The sequence below is a fragment of the Mugil cephalus genome, chromosome 7 (assembly GCF_022458985.1).
Source record: "Mugil cephalus isolate CIBA_MC_2020 chromosome 7, CIBA_Mcephalus_1.1, whole genome shotgun sequence".
In the NCBI taxonomy this organism is placed as follows: Eukaryota; Metazoa; Chordata; class Actinopteri; order Mugiliformes; family Mugilidae; genus Mugil; species Mugil cephalus.
In genome coordinates, this window is record NC_061776.1 from 24,212,147 (window position 1) to 24,234,012 (window position 21,866).

Here is a 21,866-nt window from a genome sequence, read left to right on the forward strand (position 1 = left end):
ATCAGAGCATCACTATCCTCACAGCAGAAGTGAAAACAATTAACATCAAACACAAAAATGTGAAAAAGTGGAAAGCTGATATTTGAAGACATTTATCTCATCTAATCACTTAAAAATGGCAAACATTTTAATAAGTGGTATTTGAAATGTATTTCAATAAAAAAATCGAAATGTTAATGTGGTCAAACAGTGCCGTATGTTGCCTTTAATATAAAAAGCCATAGCGTGTGATCTCAACTTAAACATTTATTTATTTAATCTTTATTAAGTAAGACGTCTTTTTTTTGGTCAGTGTTGTTTTACTTTGAAAGTTGCGATGGGAAGTGTTGTCTGAGATCCTGTTTCAGTTGACACTGGCTGCTCAGTGTGAGTGTGTGTGTTTGTGTGTGTGTGTGTTGTCGGTTTCCTGCTGCTGCTCGGTGTCCGCACACCGTCCGTCTCCACAGTGTTGATCGGCTCGCCATGGCGGAAGGACGCAGAGAACAGCCGCCTCATCCTCTCCTCTCCTTACCACCGGCCAGCAAGCGACCCTGCCTTCGTCCTGCACCCCGAGGTCCCGGTCCAGGGCCCGGCCACGGCAGTGGGTTGCCCGGCTCCCGGTATCGTTCTCCGGAGTCCCTCTTGGACTGCGCCGCGAAGGCAGTAGCGGAAAAGTGGGCCTTTGAAAGAGTAGAGGAGCGCTTCGAGCGGATCCCGGAGCCCGTCCAGCGCCGCATCGTCTACTGGTCTTTTCCCCGCAACGAAAAGGAGATATGCATGTACTCTTCGTTTCAGTGCCGAGTCGCCGGCGAGGAAGGTCCGTCCCCGGCTACCGGTGGGTCTGGGGGTGCTGGGTCTGGAGCTACGACCACCGGTGGCGGCGGAGGATCTACCGCCAGCACTACGTCTGCTGTGGGGGTAGCCGGAGCAGTGGGAACGGGAGACGGGCTGCCTTTCCGCCGGGGTATAAGGCTGCTTGAGACCGGCTGTGTGGAAAACGTTTTACAAGTCGGTAAGTGGAGTATTTCAGTATAAATAAAGCGGGTCTTTCCTCTCTTTCTTTCTTTTTTTTTGGCACTGTGGAACCCCGTGGAATGTTTCAGAGCCTCTGCTGCTGGATCTTCACAGGGGATGATTGATGGAAGTTTTTCCTGCTATCGCGGAAAGTATTCAAAGCGTCCACTTCGGGCTCATTTAAAACCGCCCGTGGTTCGGTGCGTGTTTTTAGTTTAGTGGAGTCACGGGGAGACGTTTGCTGTCGAATTCGGAGTTTATTTGAACCTCCGTGAAAAGGGGAAGCGAAGATAAGGTTTCTTGCTAGCCTAGCTGAGCAGCTGCTGTTTAAAAATTAAAGGGCTTCCTATTGTGGCTTCTCATTCTCATGACTCTGTTTCGATGCCGCCGACTACTGCGCCTTTGCCTGGATGTTTTATTATTATTACTGCTATTCGCATTCACACGTTTTCGCCTTTTCCACTCCGCAACTGTGAGAGCCGTGTTTCGGCAAGTATCTGCACTTTTCTGCCTCTCCGGGGGCTCCGCGTCGACGGCCGGAGCTGGCTAAAGCCGTAACCCCGGCAGTGAGGCAGGGGGAGGGAGGAGGAGGAGGAGGAGGAGGAGGAGGAGAAGGAGGAGGAGGAGGAGGGGGGCTGACAGACGCGGATACAAAAGGACCCAACGTTACGGCGTCGGAGCTTTATTTTTGTTTGTGTGAATTCCTCGCCGCACCAGTCGTTTTTTCCTCAACTCAACATCGGCCGAGGGTGGCTTAGGCAAGGAACAAAGGCGGTTATTGGGTCCCTTACTTTGATTAATCCAACGTTAATCCCGAATAAAATCCCCCCCACAGCTTTTTGTTTATTTGCTGCTGCTGCTGCTGCTGCTCGGACCGGACAAAGAGCGCAGTCGCCGCCGCCGCTACCAGCAGCGTGGAAAATACACGTTGCTGGGAGTTATCTGTGCTGTGTTTATGATTTCAAGTTAACCCATTAGTAGCTGCGACATGACATTAAAAGCCTCGTCCGCCGGCTCGTTTGCCCGCAGCCCCTCGGTCGCTCGCAACACAAAAGGTTTCCAGTTGAAATGATCGATAAGCGTCTCGCATTTCCAGCCCTGCAGAGAGAGAGAGAGAGGCTGTTTCCAAACAAAGGGCCATTCCGCAAAGCTCCGTCTCCACTCGCACTCTCTTCCCCCTCCTCCCTCCCTCCCTCCGGCTCTTGCGCGGCCGCAAAATGAGCTCAGGCATCAGGGAAATTGACGGGATGAAACCGATGGATAGTCAGAAAAAGGCCAGTCTTTTTTTTATGGCTACCGGGAGCCTTTTTTTTTCTTCTTAAGGCCATATGGTGTGAGAGAGCCACTGGAGCTTGTCTGGGGTTTCATGTTTCCTCAAGGTATCAAGGGGGGGGGGGGGGGGGCTGCAAATTGTGGCTGCTGCTTTTCTGCCCCCCCTCCCTCCAACTGCTGTATCTAATTGCATCTCATAAATGCTCATTGATTCTTCCCCCATAACTAAATGAAACCGTAGACTTGTGAATGCGAAATCGAGATCAGCCCCCGGTAAGGTTTGTCGCAATCTCGCACTCTTGAGTTTTGCAACTTTTGAGTCATCTCGGGAGTGCTGGTAGGTCAGAGCAACGTCTCCTGTGCAATCAGTGAAGTTGTGGAAGTCGCTTTGAATCTCGCCGTTTGCAAAGATTGTGTGTAAACCCCGATCTGTGCGAAAGGTGCTCGAGCAAGTTGTAAGTGATGGCCTACTTTACCACTTCCTGCCATTACGAGCACACCGGCTCTCATCCACATAGGTGAAGCCGGAAGAGCTAGGGACTGTGTCCTTGCATCTGCAGCTTCAGAGTCGCCGTATGGCTGACTTTAAAGTTTGTTGCGCGTTTTTTTTTTTTTTTGCCACTGGATATGAACTTCCGTTGAAATTTAAAACAGTCAAAACAAAGCATACACCCATAAGCAAACACTACCAGTCTTACCTGCCTCACCTGCAAATCGTTCCCAGTCTCCCCCAAGGTCACTCATAGCAGGCAGGCGCACGGTTTTGTCTTTCTGTCAACAAAACGCGCACAGCAGCTGAACGGCCCGTGTGACATCAAGATAAAAACTTGGCTGGCTCTTCACTTTGTGGACTGTGGGAACCGGTTACTGTGGATGGTTTACCTTACCGACTCAACGGCGGAACAATTGTTTTGTTTACTGGCGCTGGGACTCAGATAGGACGGGCAACCAAGCGCGCTCGTCGGTGCGCTCACCGAGGATTGCGTTACGCGGCTCTAAATGACAAGTCTCGGGGCCGCTTTCACCCGACACGGCGTAATGTAATTGCCACCTAAAATAGCGGCAATACTTGTTTTTTTTGGAAGGTGGACGGGGCTCGGGCACGCTGTAATGGGACCTCGCTGCGTTGCGATCAGGAATGGCCGCGTGCCGACACTCGCAAGTTGATGATGCGTGGTTTGAAATACGGAAATCCCAGGGAAGTGCAGGCCGGCGTTCGACTTTTTGAACCGCGTGGTTTGCTTATTAATGGATTCGACTGGGGTCCCAGCTACGGTTATTCAACAAAAAAAAAAGTCATTCTGTTTTGTTTTTCCATATGTGTTCAACATTTGTTTGCTGCCTCAGTCTCAGGGTCCAATTTTGCTGCATTTGCACTTAGCAGCCGCTCTGCTGTGGTGTCGTAGTCTGGACTTGCAGAAATGAAACGGAGACTTTTGACAACAGTGACACAGACACAAATGCACACTGCCCGATTGCGTCAAAACATTACTTACTTTTCACCGTTACTCTTCTGCCCCTGTTTTCAAAATCTAAGCAGCCGAACGTCTGCTTTCTGTTTGCACCGGTGTGTGTGGATCATCGCGCGACACGTTTTTGTGAAGGTTCGTGTGGACAAAGACGCTAACTAATCAACTGACTAACTCCAGGGTGACTGAGCCGGCCATTTACCCGACATCCTCAGAGTTAACCAATTTCCAGCGAATCAGGCATCCTCATGGTAATCACCTTGGATTGTATCGATGCGAAAGCAGGAACACTGACAATGCCGACGTGATGAGCCCCCAAGCTGGGCGATCATGACATATGATTCATCACCGCTATCAGAGGCACTGCAGGACGTCCTGTTCCTATAAACTCATGCGCCCCATTTGACTTGTTTTTGTTCCGGTTTCTCGGAATCGGTGCGCCTAATCTGAACTCCGGAGTTGCTCTTGTTTTTTTTTCCCCAGATGCATTCTAATGAGATCTGGTATCGGGTTATGTGCACCGGACCTGATGTTTCACCGCTTGCCTGCCTTTAGCGTCCGATATTTATTTTCCCCCCCGAAAAAGGGATCATTTACCATTGTAGACATCTGTGTATTTAACTGGTACGTCCCTCAGATGCCCTCCGTCATCCCTGGCATTACGAGCAAAGGCCTTTGTGTGTCAGCCCCTTTTAACGCTAATATTCAAGGGACGTGAGCTCATCAAGAGCTCGTTGGCCCATGTGTTCATAATAATCTAGCCCTCGCTCCAAGTCATAATTAGAATAATCAAAGCAAAGCGTGCTTGTTTTTGTAACCCCCCTCACGGCCCCCTTCATACGCTACACATAGACATACGCTCAGAAGTCTTTATAAAGTCCTCGGAGAGCGGGAGGAAGGGATATAAGTGGAGGGAGGGGGGGGGGGGGGGGGGGGGGCTTCTTTAGCTTTGAGTCAAGTTTTGGGATTATTGGGTCATGCTTTGTTGCCCAGCTGTATAAAAAAGAAAAAAAATCCCTGTTCACGAGGAGGGGGGTGGGGGTGCAGTGCGTGTCGGCCTCTCTGACGTTACATAAAGCTGTAATGGGTCCCCGCCGCCTTTTGAAGCACCGGTGACTCTGACAAAGCGAGGCAGCAAAGTCGAACGGGATTAAGCCGCGCTGACGGTCAGTCGGTGGAAACACGGTTTGAGATCCCGGAACGTCTGGAATAGCTTAAAACTAACGCTTAAGTTAGAGAGCAGTCGAAAAAAAAGTTGGCAGTGTCTCATCTGTGTCGCACTTTGATGGGATTTCTGCCTCTGCTGTAACAGAACTATCGCTTAATGAGGAAATTTATTGTTGTGATTAACTCCGCACCTCTTACTTTGTGTTCCCCATCACCACATATATCTTCTCAGCAGATTGCAGTCATGACGTATTTACGGAGTGTCGGCTCCTGATTTTCATTTTGCACGGTCCTGGTGTGGCTCTCGGTTCGTCTCGCAAGTATGTCCTCAGATGCGACTTCCTGGGAAAATGGCCGTGGGGCTTCTTTGTTGTGGAAAAGCTCGCAAGCCTCTGGTGTCAATCTGTTCTTTAGCTTCTCTGGAGCACGTTGTGATAAAAGAACATGAGGAGGGGGCGGCGAGGTGAGATCATCCTTGCTTGCCTCGCCTCCCGTGTCTCTTCCCGGGCTGAGTCGAGACCGAGTCCACTGGCGCGGCATCTCTCCTTCCTCACCTCCTTTTCTCACCCCTCTTGTTATTTCATATTCCTCTAATTCCCTCGATCGTCAGCCCACGTGCAAGTCAATGTGTTTTCTATCGAACTCTTTTATGCTCTTCTCACACACCCCCTCTGTCTCTGTAACTTCCATCAGTGAGCGATGACTTGCACTTTAATCACATTCTGTCGGTAAGCCCCCTCCCAGTTAAAGGCCGTTAGTCATGCCAAAACAAGATCTTAAGGTTTTTCCTCCGCTTTCCGCCTGCCCCCTCGTGTCCTCCCCGGTCCTCGTGCGAGGCTGCAGCTGAGGAAGCGCTAGCAGTTTTTGCTGGAGGACTCGGGGAAGCTGGAAAGACTCAGTCATGCCTGTTGAGTGGGAAAGAGGTCAGACGGTCGATGGCGATGCTCTGGGCGCGCGACTCAGCAGAGTTTCCACTCTGTTGGGATGTTGTTCTCGTGTTCTTCTGGTTTATCGAGACCAACTTCCCAGATTTCCGAGCCCGGTGTAAGTTAGCTGATGGTGTGCGTTGCGCCGTTTGATCTCGGGCGCGCCCTCAGGCTAGAAATGAGTTCATGTTTATTCATTATTCTTGTTTAGATTTAGTTTTAAAGTTGCTCCCATCAATATTTAACGCGATAGAATTTGTATGTATGATATCACAGTGACACACACTCAAACCAGACTCAACAGCTCTGTGGTGTTCATGCTCAAAGCTCGTTGTTTTGGTTTAGTGGTGTGGATTTTATTTGTTATCCTTTGTTAATCCGTCATAGGGAATCTCGTTCCCTGCGTTTAGCCTTTCCGTTTGTGCACACAGTGCTAAGTACGGCCCCGCATATAGCGTCCCAGGAGCATTTTCATGCTTTAGTTGCTTGTTCAAGTCACCTCAGCCGTGGAAGGGATTAACTGTTGCCGCTCTGATCAGCTCCGTCTCCAGCCTCAACCTGCCGCTGTTTTCACTGAAGAAAAACACACATCAGTCACAACATTAAAACCACTGACAGGAGAAGAGAATAACATTGAACACCCTGTGACAATTCAGCGTTCTGCTGGGAAACTTTTGGACCTGGCATTCATTCATGTGGACATTACTTAGACATGTAACACCCACTTAGGCCAGACCAGACACCCCCCATACCCATAGCAATGACACTCCTTGATGACAGCAGCCATCCCCAGCAGGATGCAACCTGACACAGACACACACACACACACAAAAACGCTTCAGAAACAACTAAAAAAGCACAAGGTGTTGACCTGGCCTCCAAATCCACTAGATCCCAAACTGATCAAGTATCAGTGGGATGATCCACAGAGGCCCCTCCCCTCAACCCACAGGACCCAACGTCCCAAAGACCCACTAACAACATGGTGTTACCAGACACCACAGGACACCCCCATGTCCATTCTCTGATGAGTCCCAACTATTTTAGAGGCTCAAGGGAGACCTACACAATACTAGGAAGGTGGTCATAATGTTACGCCCCTCGATGTGAGAGTCTAACCGGTTAGCGTAGTTCAAGGCCCACAGACAGACAGACAGGCAGTCTAAACCAAGCAATTGTTTGGGGCCCCGTGGAAAGAATGTCAAAGTGGGCCCCCAGGTGGTTAACCTTTGGCATATTTTTCAATGACAGCCATAAAGCCCCTTGAACGTATAAAAGCTTTCAGCCTAATTTATTGTACGGTGGCGCATCGACACCGTTGAAGGAAATGTATACCTGTACGCTAGTGCGTCCGTATTGTTTTGTGATTATGCCGCTAGGCGGTGCGTGTTTGCTCCATAGAACATAGCAGCCCATGTTGGAGTATAAGTTGATAAATGCGGATCAACGGTTTAATTGAAATCACTGAGGCACAGAACATAGAGACGACGTCTGAGTAGATGATGTGTAGGAGAACCTTCTGTGCTGCTTGGCGACAAAGTCACGTGAACCCGGAGATGCATTTTGGATGAAACGCGACTTAACACTTCTACCCCCGGTATTGTAAATTATGCTTTACAGCGCATTGACAACATTCTACTTGTCTCGTGTCCAGATATAGTCCAGATACACAACAACAAATGAATGCTAAAGTAATTCCCTCTGTCTTCTGGAATTGCACCGTTCGTTCACATTAGCTAAACTTGAAAGTGATTTGCCAGTGGGTTTAGTTGCCTGTGTTAATGTTCTAAGTATGTTTCACAATATTATTTATTAACTATATCAGTATTCTTTCCTGTGCCCTTTTCTAATTTTGTTTAGAAAAGTGGTTTCAAAAAGCTATTATTACTTAAATGTTCGTCATTACTTACATACATAGAAGTAGTGCATTTTGAACTTGTAAGTGCTTTAACCTTCAGTGGAGTGGTAATTGTAGCTGGTGCCGGAGCATTCGTTTGAAAATGTGCATGTTTTTTTTTTTTCTTTTCCCTCCTAAAGTGCATTTGTTCTTTTATATCTAATTATCCATGTACATTCATAACAGTTGTAGCCCCAAAATCTAGCACTCAGGCTAGTATTCACGCGCTGTCACTGTCTGTCCTCAGCTCATTCCCACCGCACAAAAACAGACAATATTTAATCAGTGTAATTAATTCCACGGCCGTCGCACTCAAAAAGAGAAAATCGGTAAAACAAATAGTCCTCGCGCTCTTATTAGCTCTCCGAGAGGCTCGTGAAAGACGAGGCCATTAGGAGGATGCTCGCTCGTCGTGCTCATCAAAGCGAGAGGCACCTGTGCGCACGCGTGTGTGGGAGAGTGAGAGTGCACGAGTCCTGATTAAATAAAACCGTTAATCAAAGCTTGTTGTTTGAGGACTTCCTCCTCTATCTGTACGTCACGTTGGAGACGCATAAAGCGCGGCGGTCGCCTTTTGTCTCCGTGTTGTCACTGAGTGCTCCGCTCTTGTCGGTTAAACAATGGGTCCGTGCTGTTATCTTTATTGGAGGGGGCTTTTTATTTAACACCTAGTTCTGGCGTTTTGCGCGTCAAGCCAGCCGCCCGTGCTGTTCGCACGCCGTCCATCGCCAAGGCGCCGCATCAGAACTGGCGAGTAAGTGCAGAAAAGTTCTAACGGATGTTAGGAGCAGTTTGGAAAAGGTCAGACGTGTGCAATTTTCCATCAATTGCACTTAAGACATCAGCAAAAGGAAAAAGCAGACTTTGTTCTCATTTGGACGTTTTCCCCTTAAAGCGATCTCTCTCCTTGCTAAAGGGCGCATATACTCTGAGGTTGTGTGCTCATTGTCAACAACAGCTAATTTGTATGTACTCCTTGCAGAAGCTGTAGTGGGCACCACATATTTACATCAAACAGACAGGAAGGCTGCTCTTGCAGTCAACACAGGCAGTAAAAGCTCTTTGACAGAACTTTGAAATCGTCATTGCACTTGTGTTGTGGTTTTCTTCTACTTGCTTCTTCTCGTTGTCAACAGTACAGAAAAGGAGGGAGCTTTACGTGTTTTTATTTTGCCAGAGATTGGAGTGCTTGTTGAATAAATTGAACCCCCTTTTCTGCAGCTCGCTTTTTTTTTTTTTTTTTCATTTGCACGCGATTGCTTCGGTCACATTCATCCAGTTCAATTCCACGACTTCCTCTGAGGAAACGTTCTCCCTTTAAACATTTGCTAAGTAGCCGTAGGACACTTTCTGCAAACTATTTAGTATCAAGCCTGCTTTAAGTCTCTCTGAGACCACGTCCTCCGAAGGTTCTGCTCCGATCTTTGCAAAAAAAACCAAAAAAAACAGCGTCAGCTTTGAAATAGACGTTTAAACAGAACCCCCACAGAACATGAAAGCCACAGAACCTCTAAAATGCAAGAACTGAACAGCTCACGTGATTCATACAACTTTTTTTTGCTGTACGCTTCACTTTTTTTTTAACACCGTTTCTTGTTTTTTTTTTTGGTCTTGATGTGCTTTCTGTTTTAACCTGGCCTCAGGTGTTTCGCACACCGATTTCCAGCGTTTCCATTTCCACTCTTGCCCTCTTTGTAACAGCAAGCAAAATTGTCATTCTTTGCTGTTAGTATTGTTTGCTCAGCAACATCCCTCAACAAAAGCTCCATTCTCACTGTTACATTGTGTGTGTGTGTGTGTGTCAAAGTTGTGCGTGTGTGTCTGATGTAAAACTCAGAGCAAACATTTTTACTACCGTGCGTCGTCGCGCTCCTCGTCCCCGTCCCGGCGTATGGTTTCCTCCTACTTGCATTCGGTGCTTTTAGCTTCGACGGCGGCTGTGCAGTTATCGTCCGAGGTCAGCGGTGAGCGACAGCCTGCTGGATTCAGTTATTGCACAGTTCCACACCTGTCTTTTATTGGCCTTCTGTATGTGCACAAGCGTGCGTTTACTGTGGTCGTTGCGCACATTTGGCCGCCGTCCACGTCGGCAGACACGAGCGAGGACGAGCTTGAAAGGGACAGCGCGGTCTTGCGCGCCGCACTGTTATGTCCTCGTTTGGTTTTAATTGCCTAACAAATGTCGGGGAGAAAAGAGAGAGAGATGGACAGACGTGGAGGGGAAGGGGTCATTTGAAATGCAAAGCGGGCCCAAATCAAACCACGTCCAGTGATCCTGCAGTGTCCCTCACCACAAATACTATATTCCATACGCTATTACTTCATGTAATATAATCTCGCTTAATCTTCCCACGTGAAATTAAGTGACACACGTTTCCATTAAAAAAAAAAAGAAAGAAAAAAGAAAGCGATGCCTGTGGCATGGAACACAACAGGAGGGGAAATCCAGGATGACTTAAGTGGGGGAGGAAAGCAATGAGGTAGCTTTGTTTTAAAAAGACACAGAGGTAAATCTCTCGGGGTTAAACACACATGAAATGAGTTTAGGCCTGAACTGTTTTATGAATAGAGTCATTTACCCTGAGATTAAAACCTGCCATGATGGTATGGACCTCAAAGCCTTTTCCTTTCTCTTTTTTAAACTTGACGAGGCTAAAAAAGCAGCGTTATCCTGTACGCCAGTGCCCTGGCATTGAGTGCTTGATGGTTGGATAGAAGTCAGCCAAGCAGAACTCTCATACAGGTTGTGTCTAAATGTGTGTGTGTGTGTGCGTGTGTGTGTTGTTTTCTGCTTTTTATTAGCTGCAGGAACTACTGGAATAGTTCAGATTTTTTTGCTGTGAGATAGTTCGGCTCGGTTGCAGTCTGTGTATCCTGTGGAAGTAGGAAACTTGCCAGTTTTCGGGTTTTCAGACAGAGGGTAATGAAATATAATTGTATTGAATGCGCTAATCCGAACATTTAAAGAAAAGTCCCGCAGTCCTGGATAGAAATGTGCCCTCCGCCCCCCAATGGAAACCTCCCACATCTTATACCGCTTTCACGTTGAAATCATTTTCAGACCCGGGGCGACTCGTCTTTGGTGCGCGTTCACATCGGCCCGAGTCGGGACAGGTCGGGACACAACCGTGTAACAACACATTTGACTTGTTTGATTGAAAAATTTTTTTTACAAGAATCTCTGCCCTTCAGAGATCAGTCTTTATGGGAGTAGACCAAAGCTTGTTTTTGTGCTGAAGCTTCTACAGTGATACGATCAGGCCGTCGAGTCAGAATGGAACAGGCAGGTACGTCAACATCGGAGCAGAAAACCTGGGTCGACGTGGCGTTCCTGTTCACACCGAAGCCGCGTCGAGCCGAGCCGTTAAAACACCAGGCTGATCGCCGAGACGTTGACCCGGGTCGCCCCTTTCACATCGAGCGAAAACTTTACATGATTCAGATGAGGAGTTTAATACCACCACATATGAATCTCCAGCCATCCGATGATTAGCATGGCCTGGTATGAAGACGTGACGTTGCAAATTGGCATTTGCCAATTCTAAACCTTAGAAATAAGTAGAAAATTATTTCTGATAATTAAAAAAACTTTACATGAAGACAGGATAGTTAGCCTTGTGAGGCAGATGGGTTCTCTCAAATGTTACAAAGTCCATAGATGTTGCCAGCCAAGTGCTGCTGTGGCTTCTAGTTCAAAGATGGCAGGAATTGTCCACTAACATGCTAACTACATAGTTAAGTGCGCTGTTTACAAGCTTTCAAACTTCGTCTGTTTAGTCTGCGATAGACGATGATGGTGCCTGCCCTTTTGTAACAACCCACATGCTGTGCCAACTCACTGGCTTGCTGCTTTCCTGTTTCAAGTCTTTATGCAAAGCTAACAGACTAGCGGCCATAGCTTTTTACCGCATTTATATACATGTATATTTAGACAGAAACAAACGCCGCATTTCAACAGTCATTCCTTTATATGGGATCAAGTCTCTGATTCTCTCTTGGTGTGTTGAAATTAGAGACTGAATCATAACGCTGAAAAGATCAGAGGCTCTCGGAGCCAATTAGATTATATTTGACCTTTTACGCGGTGCAGGATCTTTAGCTCTGGTCACTTGGTTCAGCGTGCAGGCATCAGAAACGGAATACCGTCAAGGAAACTGTGTACAGATTACAGCAGCGCACATGCAATATGATGTGTGGCAACCGTTTGAATGGGCCAACTTGAAGTGAAGTCGTCGGCTTATTGAGTTCCACATACGCAACAATTCAATTCAGCTGCTTTCACTCGTAATGAAAAGTCTTCCTCTTCCTATAATGTCTGCCTTTGTGTCAGCTGGCCCTGACCGTTTCTTGATCTCTATGCTAATGCTTTCCATCTTTGAATGCAGGGAGTTTGGTTCTTTATTGTGTCGCCCATCTCCACTTGGAATGGGCAGTCGTAGATCATAGATCTCAGGGACAGATAGTCATCGTCTTTTTTTTTTTTTTTTTTTTTTCATGCTTCTTTTTAATACACACATGCTTGTGTATTGCAGCGAATGTCTGTATCCTGTGTGCTTTCACAACCTCAGCAGCACTCAAAGCCCTTCACAACAGTGCTATTACTGCCAGCAGTACAGACGGGGGCCCATAGGAGCCTGTGTGTGTGCGTGCGTGTGTGTGTGTGTGTGTGTGTGTGTGTGTGTGTGTGTGTGTGTGTGTGTGTGTGTGTGTGTGTGTGTGACATCCATTATAGTTGGATTAGAAACTATTTCCATACATTTGGCTGACTTTGATCTCTGCAAATTGGAGTCAGCAACCATGCTCAATATCTTCCTTTCTTTTGGCTTGTGATCTGCTCAGTGTTTTTTTTCACAGATGACAGATGTGATCCTTTTCTCCATAGCTCTGTCATATTCCCTGCAGAAAAAAAAAAAACTTCTCTGCTGGTTGTAGTTAGTAGTTAATCTGTAATTCATTTGACCCCATGATTTGAGCCTCCTACATTTGCAATGGTTCGTCTGCCTTTGGTCATGTTGCGCTTTTGATAATTCTCTCTGTCTCCAAATGTGTGGATGAGGGTTTAAAGGAAGAACTTGGCGCTAAAACTACGAAGAATTATATCACTTGGAGACCACGTTGCCTGTTATGGTGATTCAGGCTGTCAGTGTGCGTTAGTAAATAGACCTTAGCCTCCTCTGTGGGTGAATTGCTTCGAGCCGTTCACCGTGCGCATGTGAAATGTGACCAGGGCACCACTCTTTTATTCCCTAACCCCTCCACCCCGAAGTCCCTCAAAAAGTCTGCCCCACTCCCCTTTTCCTGTGAGGAAATAGTCATCCCTGCTTGCTTTGTCAGTCGTTCTCTATGACCGCATTTATTCACGGCTGCTGGGAAACGTAGCTAAAGATAACAGTCACGAGTTTTATGAGGAATTGGAAAAAAATAACGCTAACTAATGAATTCTGTCATTCTGTCGTCCGTCATGTGTCTCCATGGTTTCTGGAGGGTCACGGTGAACTAACCCGACCAAACGGATCGGGCTAAATATGGAAACCTGCTGTCGTTTTCCAATTCATTTGCAATGTTTATTATCAGATTGCAAACAGCTTAATGCTATTTCTTTAGCTCCCGTTTCTGATAATCTGTCCAATATATGTCTTTTATGTATTTCACTCGTTTTAGCTCGATTTTGCTCTCCACCAACTAGCTAAAAGCTCCACCTAGCCGTCCTTTCAGATGACGTGACTTAAACTCAGTCTTACACGTGTGAGCGTATAAATTTGGCAAACCGCTCCAGCACCTTGTTCTGACTCATCTACTGTATCTGTGAGAGGCCGTCAGCTCGCATCACTCCGCTGATGGCCTCTTGTTGTGTGGGCCAGCCCGGCTCCCGACCGGCAGAGTGAGCAGACACACAATAATATCAGGCCCGGAGACTGGAAGATGCCTCCTCTGCATTGGTTAATTGGGCCGAGCGTTAGAAACGAATCACCCCGGTTTGCCTTTTTTTGTGACCATTGTTCTGCTGTGTTTTGCACAATTTTCCTCCCTCTTTCTCTGGCTGTCCGCTCGCCTCCCTCCTCCCTGCCTCTCCCTGCCTGATAATAGCAGCACTCTGTGTGGGTTTCTTTAGTGGAAGGCCTGCTATGGCCCATTAGGCCGCCGTCTCACCGACAAATGAATGGTAAGATGACTGCAGAGAGGAGGAGGAGGAGGAGGAGGATAGGAGGCAAGGATGGAAAAAAGGATAGGATGGGTGAGAAAAGAGACGAGGGCGGGGGAGAGGGAAGGACATGGAAGAGAGGGAGAAGAGGGTGTGAAGGAAGGAGAAACGAGGGAAATGGGGGGGGGGGGGCTGGAGGAGGTGTGAAGCAAGGAAGAAGCGACAGGAGGGAGGAAGAGGGGAGCTGAAAGGCAAATGTAAGAAGTACATAACCAACCTGTCACCTCGGGCTCTCCCTTCCCCCTGCTCACACTCTCGCACACACTCCACAGTCACAAAAAGCCAAAGAGGAGGGAGGGACCTCATTAGGCTCTCAGCAGTCCATCACAGGATGAGAGAGAGGGAGAGAGACTACAGAGCTCTGTGGTGGGGGGGGGGGAGAAAAGGAGGGAGCAGAGGGAGAAATGAAATTGAATTGATAGGAGCAGTCAAGTGCAGCAACACACACACACACACACACACACACACACCGAGGGGACAGAAGGGACTAGCTCCCACCGCACACAAACACACTGTGCAACATGATTAATGTGGTCAACAGCCGTGGGGATCAGTCTGGTTGAGACCTCTCACACACACGCACACACACACACACACACACACAAACAAAATGCCCTCTCCTGGCTCTTCCATTCACACACACCCCCCCTCACCCCAACCTGCTGCATCCAGACCCCCCTCACCCAAACAAAGATGGAGGAGACGGGGCAGCGCACGTTGTTTTTTTTTTTTTCTGTCCAGCGGTTTATTAGACTCCTACAAGTTTTTTATTCAAACGGCCAAGTGGGCACTGCAGATTTTAATGTCAGACACTGTGTAAGAATCAGGTTCGTAGTAGAATCTGTTGCCGTTCCCTCCATGCGTAGCGTGTATTGTGGAGAACAACAGTTCTCTTGTGGGCAGTAATTGTCATATTTTTGTCTTGAACACTGAGCCTGAACTCGGTGCTCGTTCCCGTTCTGCCAGCTGACCGAAAGCAATCAGCTGGCAGTTGCTTCTCGGGCTCTGCTTTAATACTTTAACGCGCCTGCCTTTAGCAGCTGTAAATAAATTTCTGCTAATAACATAATGAACAAATGGATCCTGAGTAAAAACCCCTCCTGCTAATGCAACGGTTTGAAACATTACCTTTGTAAGATGGCCCGAAGATGTTTGAACCCAGACCACTTAAACTGTCCATCACAGTGGGAGCATATAAAAGGTTACTAAATGTCCACTTTAGGTCCGTGAATGATTTCCTATTCCTTTGCTACATGCATTTGTGCGCGTGTGTGCGCGTGTGTGTGCGTCCAATTGCGGGCATTTATCTTTGCAGGGTTTCTAGTAGTAGTCATGGTGTAACAGGATTATGTGCCTTCTCCGCTCGCTTACACTACATCACCATTGTTCTGTGTGTGTGCTCGGGTCCATTGGTGGATTTTTGTCTCTGGAGGTCTCTTGCTGTCCTGCAAACCCAGGGGGGCGGGTCGTCTTTCTTACAGAAACCACTGATAAGAATATCACGTATTCAAATCATGCTTACTGGGAGAGAATGCATATTTTATGGGATGATTAAAGTTTGCTTTAAACTTCCTGTCATTGGATTTTAGTTTGTTTTTGGCTTTATTCTGTTTCTTGACCTTGACAGGAATAGTGTGGAATGCGAGGAAGGATCCCACATCCTATCTGAATCCCCCCCCTACCCCCGCCTTCCCCTTCTTTAAGCCTTTGTTCCTCTCTCAACACACACACTGAGCACAATCTGTAGATTCTTATTTAATTTTAAAGTCTAATTTTCACCTAGTTAAAATTTGCCCCCAAAAAGGCAGCATGCGGCCCACTAAGCACTTTTTCTGCCATGGCAGCAGAAAGAGATTCTTTGTGTGTCTATATACTGTATATATATATTATACAGTGTGTGTGTGTGTGTGTGTGTGTGTGTGTGTGTGTAAATCAGTGTTCAAAGTGTTGTGTGTTATCAGTGGGATGAAACACCACCACTGTAACAATGGGATTAAAGCTGCGCTTATGAAAGAAGCAATTAAATGCTGCCTTATCTCATCTGCTTCGAACTAAAAAAAAAAAGGGGACTTTCATACAGTATTTTTTAAGTTTTCTCCTCCTGCTGCTTCTTCTGGGGGCGTCTGCAAGTTCCCAGTGAATACGAAAACTACTATAAATTCTAAAAAGTTAGCTGATGTCATACTAGAAAAGGTCCCGCAGTGGGATTAATAAACCGATGGGTGTGTTTTTCCCGGTGATAAGACGATAGTAAATCGAATAGGACGGCAACTATGAAGTAGTTCTTCATTTGATCAGTTCGTCAACACGTCCCAAAGTTCTCAAAAATGCCTCTTTAAATATCTTGTTTTCTCTCAGTCCTGAACCCGGTGTTCATTCACCAGTGAAATAAGCTTTAGGACACGTTTGTGATGCTGGAATCAATTATTTGCCACTTAATGGTTTAATAGACTGATCATTGCAGTAAGCATAAAGGATACAGACTCTTAAATTACTTTGACGAGTTTACGTCGTTTTTGTCTGAATGTTGCCTCGTGCTGCACGGTCCATCTCATCATATCCATTGCAAGGTGTGTTTTCTTGGTGATGTAACAAATTAGCTGTTTAAAACCTCTTTTCATTTTTGCCACCTACGATGAACGGACAGCACTCCTCACCATGTTCCTTCTCGCGTCCTCTCCTCCTCTCCGAGGAAAAAAAGACACTAACAAGGTGTACTCGCAGGTATTACACTTCATCATCTTTCATCTCTTCATTTTGAATGGTAGGAAGGAGGAGAAGATGAATAAGAGAGAAGCAGAGATGTGGCAGCGGGGGGCCATGGCCCTGTGATTGAAGGGTTTTTGCCGGGATAATTCTCCCTGATTGGAGTCTCGGTCTCCTCTCGGGTTCATGGTGAGCATCAGAGCCGCTACTTAGACTTGACTCAGCCTCATGTCCTCTGCAGTGTCCCTCTCTCATTTCTTTTGCTTTCTCCATCCATCCATCGAGGCGGAACTTGGAAAAAGGCAGTAGGGACGTAGCTCGCTGTGTCAGGGCGGCAGTGTTTAGGTTGGTGTTCGTGTCTGTGATTGAGCAACAAAAGTGACAACTGCTGTTTGTTCTCGCTAAGGTTAAGATGAGGTCTATGAATATTTCGGGGTATATTTTTAATCGATGGAAGCACCCATGGATGTATTCGATTTTTTTCGACGTTTTGCAGGAAATTCGTCATCGAGCTGAACGTGATGACTAAGCTCACTCGAAGCGGAGGGACCGCCTGCATCCAGCAGCTGATTGCAGGCTGTTTTCAGCACAAACAGTTCTGGAGTTAAAACATCTCCCACAGCCATGCACATTGTGTTTCGCTGACCTGACCCGGCTGATCCGCAGCTGATGGGCTTTTGGTGAAACAGATGCGTGTCCTCATTCATTACTATTAGCTGCTTCCCCTGTGGCTACCACGCAGTCCACACATCGGCCCGGCCCGGCGCACCACGAACACGCACGCTCTCAAACACCCACTGCATTGTAGACTTGATAAAAACTCCCAATTTTGTGCCCATGCACGCTAAAGTATTCAAGCGCACACACACTCGCACATTGTGCACACACCAAGTGACCCTGGCTCGCACCCCTGAGGGTGCCTTTTAACCACTGCTTTTGTTGCAGGGGTCTGTAGCCCAGTTTGGCACACCTTTCAACTTACAAAGACCGTTTCATTGGAAACCTGTGGTTACTGAGGCCTGGGGGCGCTTTGTGTGTGTGTGTGTGTGTGTGTGTGTGTGTGTCTTGGTGGGAAAACCCAAACACTGCGATCAGAACTTTCTCAACTGTCCAGTTCCTGTCTTTTTATTTGTTATTTTTTCGTCTTCCTTTTCCATCTTTCCGTACACGAATCCAGTTCCAGTCAAAAGTGAAGAAAAATATGCTGGTTCTTGGCCTCACGGCTGCGTGTGTTACAGCGCCGAGCTCGTCTTTCTTAAACCTGAGGTTTTACTGTCGCCTAAAGAATTATGTGAATCAGAAAATAAAACAGCGAGGCAACCCGCAGTGGCTGTTTTAAATAGGGTTGCTATGCATGCTATTTAGTTGGTCCTTTGGTAGCCTGGCTTGGCGTGTTGAATCTCTGAGCTGAAACCAGGCACTAGTTTTCACTGTGTTGCCAGGTGACTGATTCAGCAGGCTCAATGGACGGCAGAGCAGTAGTAGGTGACCGGCGAGCACAAGACTGAAGAATGCTTTTGATATCGAATACTGCAAAGCCAAAACCGGCTCTAAATGCTGCCGGCGCTCAGTGAGAACCCGTTACTTTATTACAGGGCGCTACATTTCCCATGGCAACGAGATACAGAGATAAATCCGGTAAATGATGTACAGTACTCGGAAATCCAGAAGCGCAGCCCTTCTGGCCACCTCAGCTGAAACCAGAAGGATGACATCATCCTAACCCAATTTAAAACACTGGTCTTGAGTGAGAACCTTGTATGTTTGATTGATCATGTTAAATAAAAGGCGTCACAGCGTGTTTAAAAGCACTTCAGTAATTACTCTGTGATCAGATTAATACGACATTGACTTTTGTAAAAGCCTTGGTCGGATTAGTTCGACTGTATAAGATCACGATCTGTTTCAACATAACCTGATTAACACACCTGTGTTGGTGGGGTATAGCTTCAGAACTCATCAGAACGTGAGTAGCAGTCATTTGGATTTCTTTATGGGGCGTTTCCCAAGTGGACGGGATTATTCTACAACCCATCAGAGCAGCGAGTTATGTGGCGTGTTGCTTTGATGATGTCTGTGACTGTTGCTGCAGCTCTTCCCTCCATCGTCTCACAACGCCCGCCCACACCAGTTGATTGGCCCTGCAGGTCTTTGCTGGATATGATGAATTACAAATGGGGTGAGTCCAGATAAAAACCCTCCCACTAAAACTTGTCCGCTGTCTGCACTATTGGACTATATAATGGATTTGGACAAACCAAGTTTGCGAGATCAAACTTTTACCTTAATCGAGTTAAAGCACATCAACAGGGAATCTGAATAAATCTCTTCCAGAGTGATAAAAGCAGTGTAATAGATCCACTTTTTCTTCTTCTTTCCTGGCCCCCTTTTGACATCTTAGTCATGTCTCCCCCTGCTCCCTGCAGGATTGTGTCATGACTGTCTGCCAACTTAAGGGGGGAGTTCCCCTGCTCGTCTGCCTCTTCTCCCTCAGGTCCTCACACTGAAAGGACCTCTTCTTTTGTCATAAATTGTGTGTGGTTGTGTGTGTGCGCGCGCACGCACCCGAGGACGGAGTGACTGCTGTGAAATTTCTTTCAGTTGAGTTCAAAGCAGACAGAGGGAGAGTTTATGACACCAGAAAAGCAACTATGAGATCTCAGTGTCTGAATCTATCACGCTTTAACACACACACAATGAACCTGCCTCACCCCGAAGCTTGAAAACTTAGATCTCGTCCCTTTGTGGCCCATCTTGTGCCACTGCATTGTATGGTGTTCCATTCCTCGCTAATGATTACCACACCGACTTCCTGTTATAGAAACGCAGTCGGTGGGATTTTCTTTTCCCCATAGAAAATACAACAGAAGACATTTGAGCTGCAAACGGGCCTAGTTTTGAATGCAGTGTATATTCTGAGCACTGATCAGACAGTTTTCCCCGTGGGTTTAAAGTGAGACCAGGCTGGTTTTGTGTCAAAGGGAAGGTGTTTTCATTCATCAGTGGCAGGTCTAGATCATTTAGATGCACATCTATGCATGAGCACGCGCTGAAATGTGGCCGTTCGCTGTGTGTGGAAGCATGTGTGCGCATCCTCTTTGATGATTGTAGAAGAAAGGAAAAATCCACCCCATCATCAAATCATTCTTTTAATAGCCGTAGTGGAAGCCAAGGGGCTGCTTTCGCTGCCTTCTCTTCACTCCTCTCGATTCATGTTTAAAGACGTAACGCGCCTACAGATCCTGAAGGGTGTTTGGTTCGGCTGCCGCATCACTATTGTATTTTATCGATGAGTATCAGTCATTGTCTGTCAACACATGGGTAGGTAGTAGTAGTACTGTAGTAGTACATACAGGGCTAGTTCCTAGAACCAGTGAATGTACCCTAAAGAATAAAACACTGAATGCAAAAGCAGGAACAAAGAACTCTTTTAACCAAAAGATTGCGTATATGTGCACCTTGCCTTTCTGCACGCTTTCTGTAATATCCACTGGGGGACTGATAAAATGAAATAGAACACGACTTACATTTACTCTAAGTACAAATAAGTTCTAAGTACAAATGATCACTACCCCTGAGTTGAGTTACAATTAAAACTTTTGAATATTTTTTATAAATTTCTGTCTCATGTGGTCAAATAATTCTAGTAAAAAAAACTCATCAGTTGGTTCAAGTTATGTCTTCGATTTACAATTTGTGGACCTTAAATAGCCTAAATTTAGTTTAACTGTAGAAATAATGTTAGTTAATATCAAGATTTTTTTTTAAGAAAAACGGTAGGAATTTTAATTTAGTTTAATTTTGCACTCAAAAAATGTAAATATTGAAGGGACCAAGTTTCCACTGAGTTATATTTGGACAAGGCGAGCGCTTTCGTGGAAGCGGCCATCTTGTTTTCTGATTTCCAGCCTCTGAGGTAAATGGAACGCGATAAGAGAAAGTGGGTCTGATTACAGATTTTCATTTACGTTACATTACATTTAGCATTTAGTCGAGGCTTTTATCCAGGGAGACCTGTAACAGTGTTTTCTAGTTTGTCCATGCTGAATGAAGAACAGCGGTTTTTCTTTCCAGTTTCAGAAAGCACAGCTCCTCCCTGATATTTCAGTCTGAAACGCGGAGAGAAAACTCCGTGTGTCTCTGCCGGGAGAATCTGCTCAGTGTTCTCTGCTAATTTAAGCCAGAGCAGGGAGAGACCTGAGCTCACTGGCTTCCACGCAGGACCGTCGCCGAGCACTCTGCACTCCCTTTCCCAGCTCCAGTCATTAATTCATTTCTTATTGGGACGGAGATAACAGGATTAGTGCTCCAAGCATCCAGGAGTCAGCAGGGAGGGGACCCTTTAACCCTCTTGCAGACAATGGCTGTGTGTGCGCATGTGGTTGAGTATGATTGTGTGACTTTGCGAGTGTGTGGGTGTGTGTCTGTGTCCTTGCCAGATGGGACCGGTGCCATCTACTGCCATCGACTCTGAAAATCAGCAGCACATACAGTACATAGAAACCCCCACTGACGTGCCACTGCATTCTCTAGCTCTCATCTTCCTTCTCTTGGTTCGTGTCCAGTCCTACACTTCTCCCTACAATCTGCACGCTTCCTGAAAGGCTCTCAAAAAAATAAATAAATAAATAAAATCCAAATATCAGTGATTTTGACCAAATACTATTTTCATATGTGGATATGAAGACCAAACCAATCCCTCGTTTAATTATGCTGCAGCATTCAGACATCTCCATTAGATAACCTTTAGAGGCATTTAGTAACTTACTGGAACTAAAGATACAATTTTGTAAGAGGCTGGATTACGCAAGTGTTCAAATAATAGAACGCTGATAAAAAAGGTACTTGCTGGAAATAGAGTAACAAAGTGACTGACAGTCGAGTCCTTCCAAGGCTATAATGGGGATGCTATGGGCTGAATCATCGCTATGAAATATCTGGTTCTGTGGAGAAAAAAAACAAAAAAACAGAAAGCTCCCGGAATTAGTTCCTCCCAAGATCCCAAATCAGAGACAACTAATCAGCCACAGAACATATTCTGAAACTAGTGGCGTGGCTTAGCAACTTTTATTGCTCAAATTCTTTGCTGTAAAGGGAAGTTTACTTACCATATTCACGCAAGGCAATGTCTTTTTTTTTTTGTGGCATCTTCAGTCTGTGTTTTTGCAGTGCATTACATGTATCATGTATGTGTATAAGTTATATATACGTATAAGTTATCTGGGTCTAAAAGG

The 21,866-nt window shown here is 46.3% G+C and overlaps 1 protein-coding gene across 1 annotated transcript in view; it reads left to right on the forward strand.

Annotated features, from left to right (window-relative positions):
- The first annotated feature begins 382 nt into the window (after positions 1-382).
- The window catches only part of zswim5 (zinc finger, SWIM-type containing 5), a 59,149-nt gene continuing 37,665 nt past the window's right edge, over positions 383-21,866 (forward strand). The window contains exon 1 of the mRNA XM_047588981.1: positions 383-991. Within this exon, the coding sequence (XP_047444937.1) occupies positions 463-991 (529 nt within the window). The 5' untranslated portion in view covers positions 383-462. The remainder of the gene's footprint in view (positions 992-21,866) is intronic.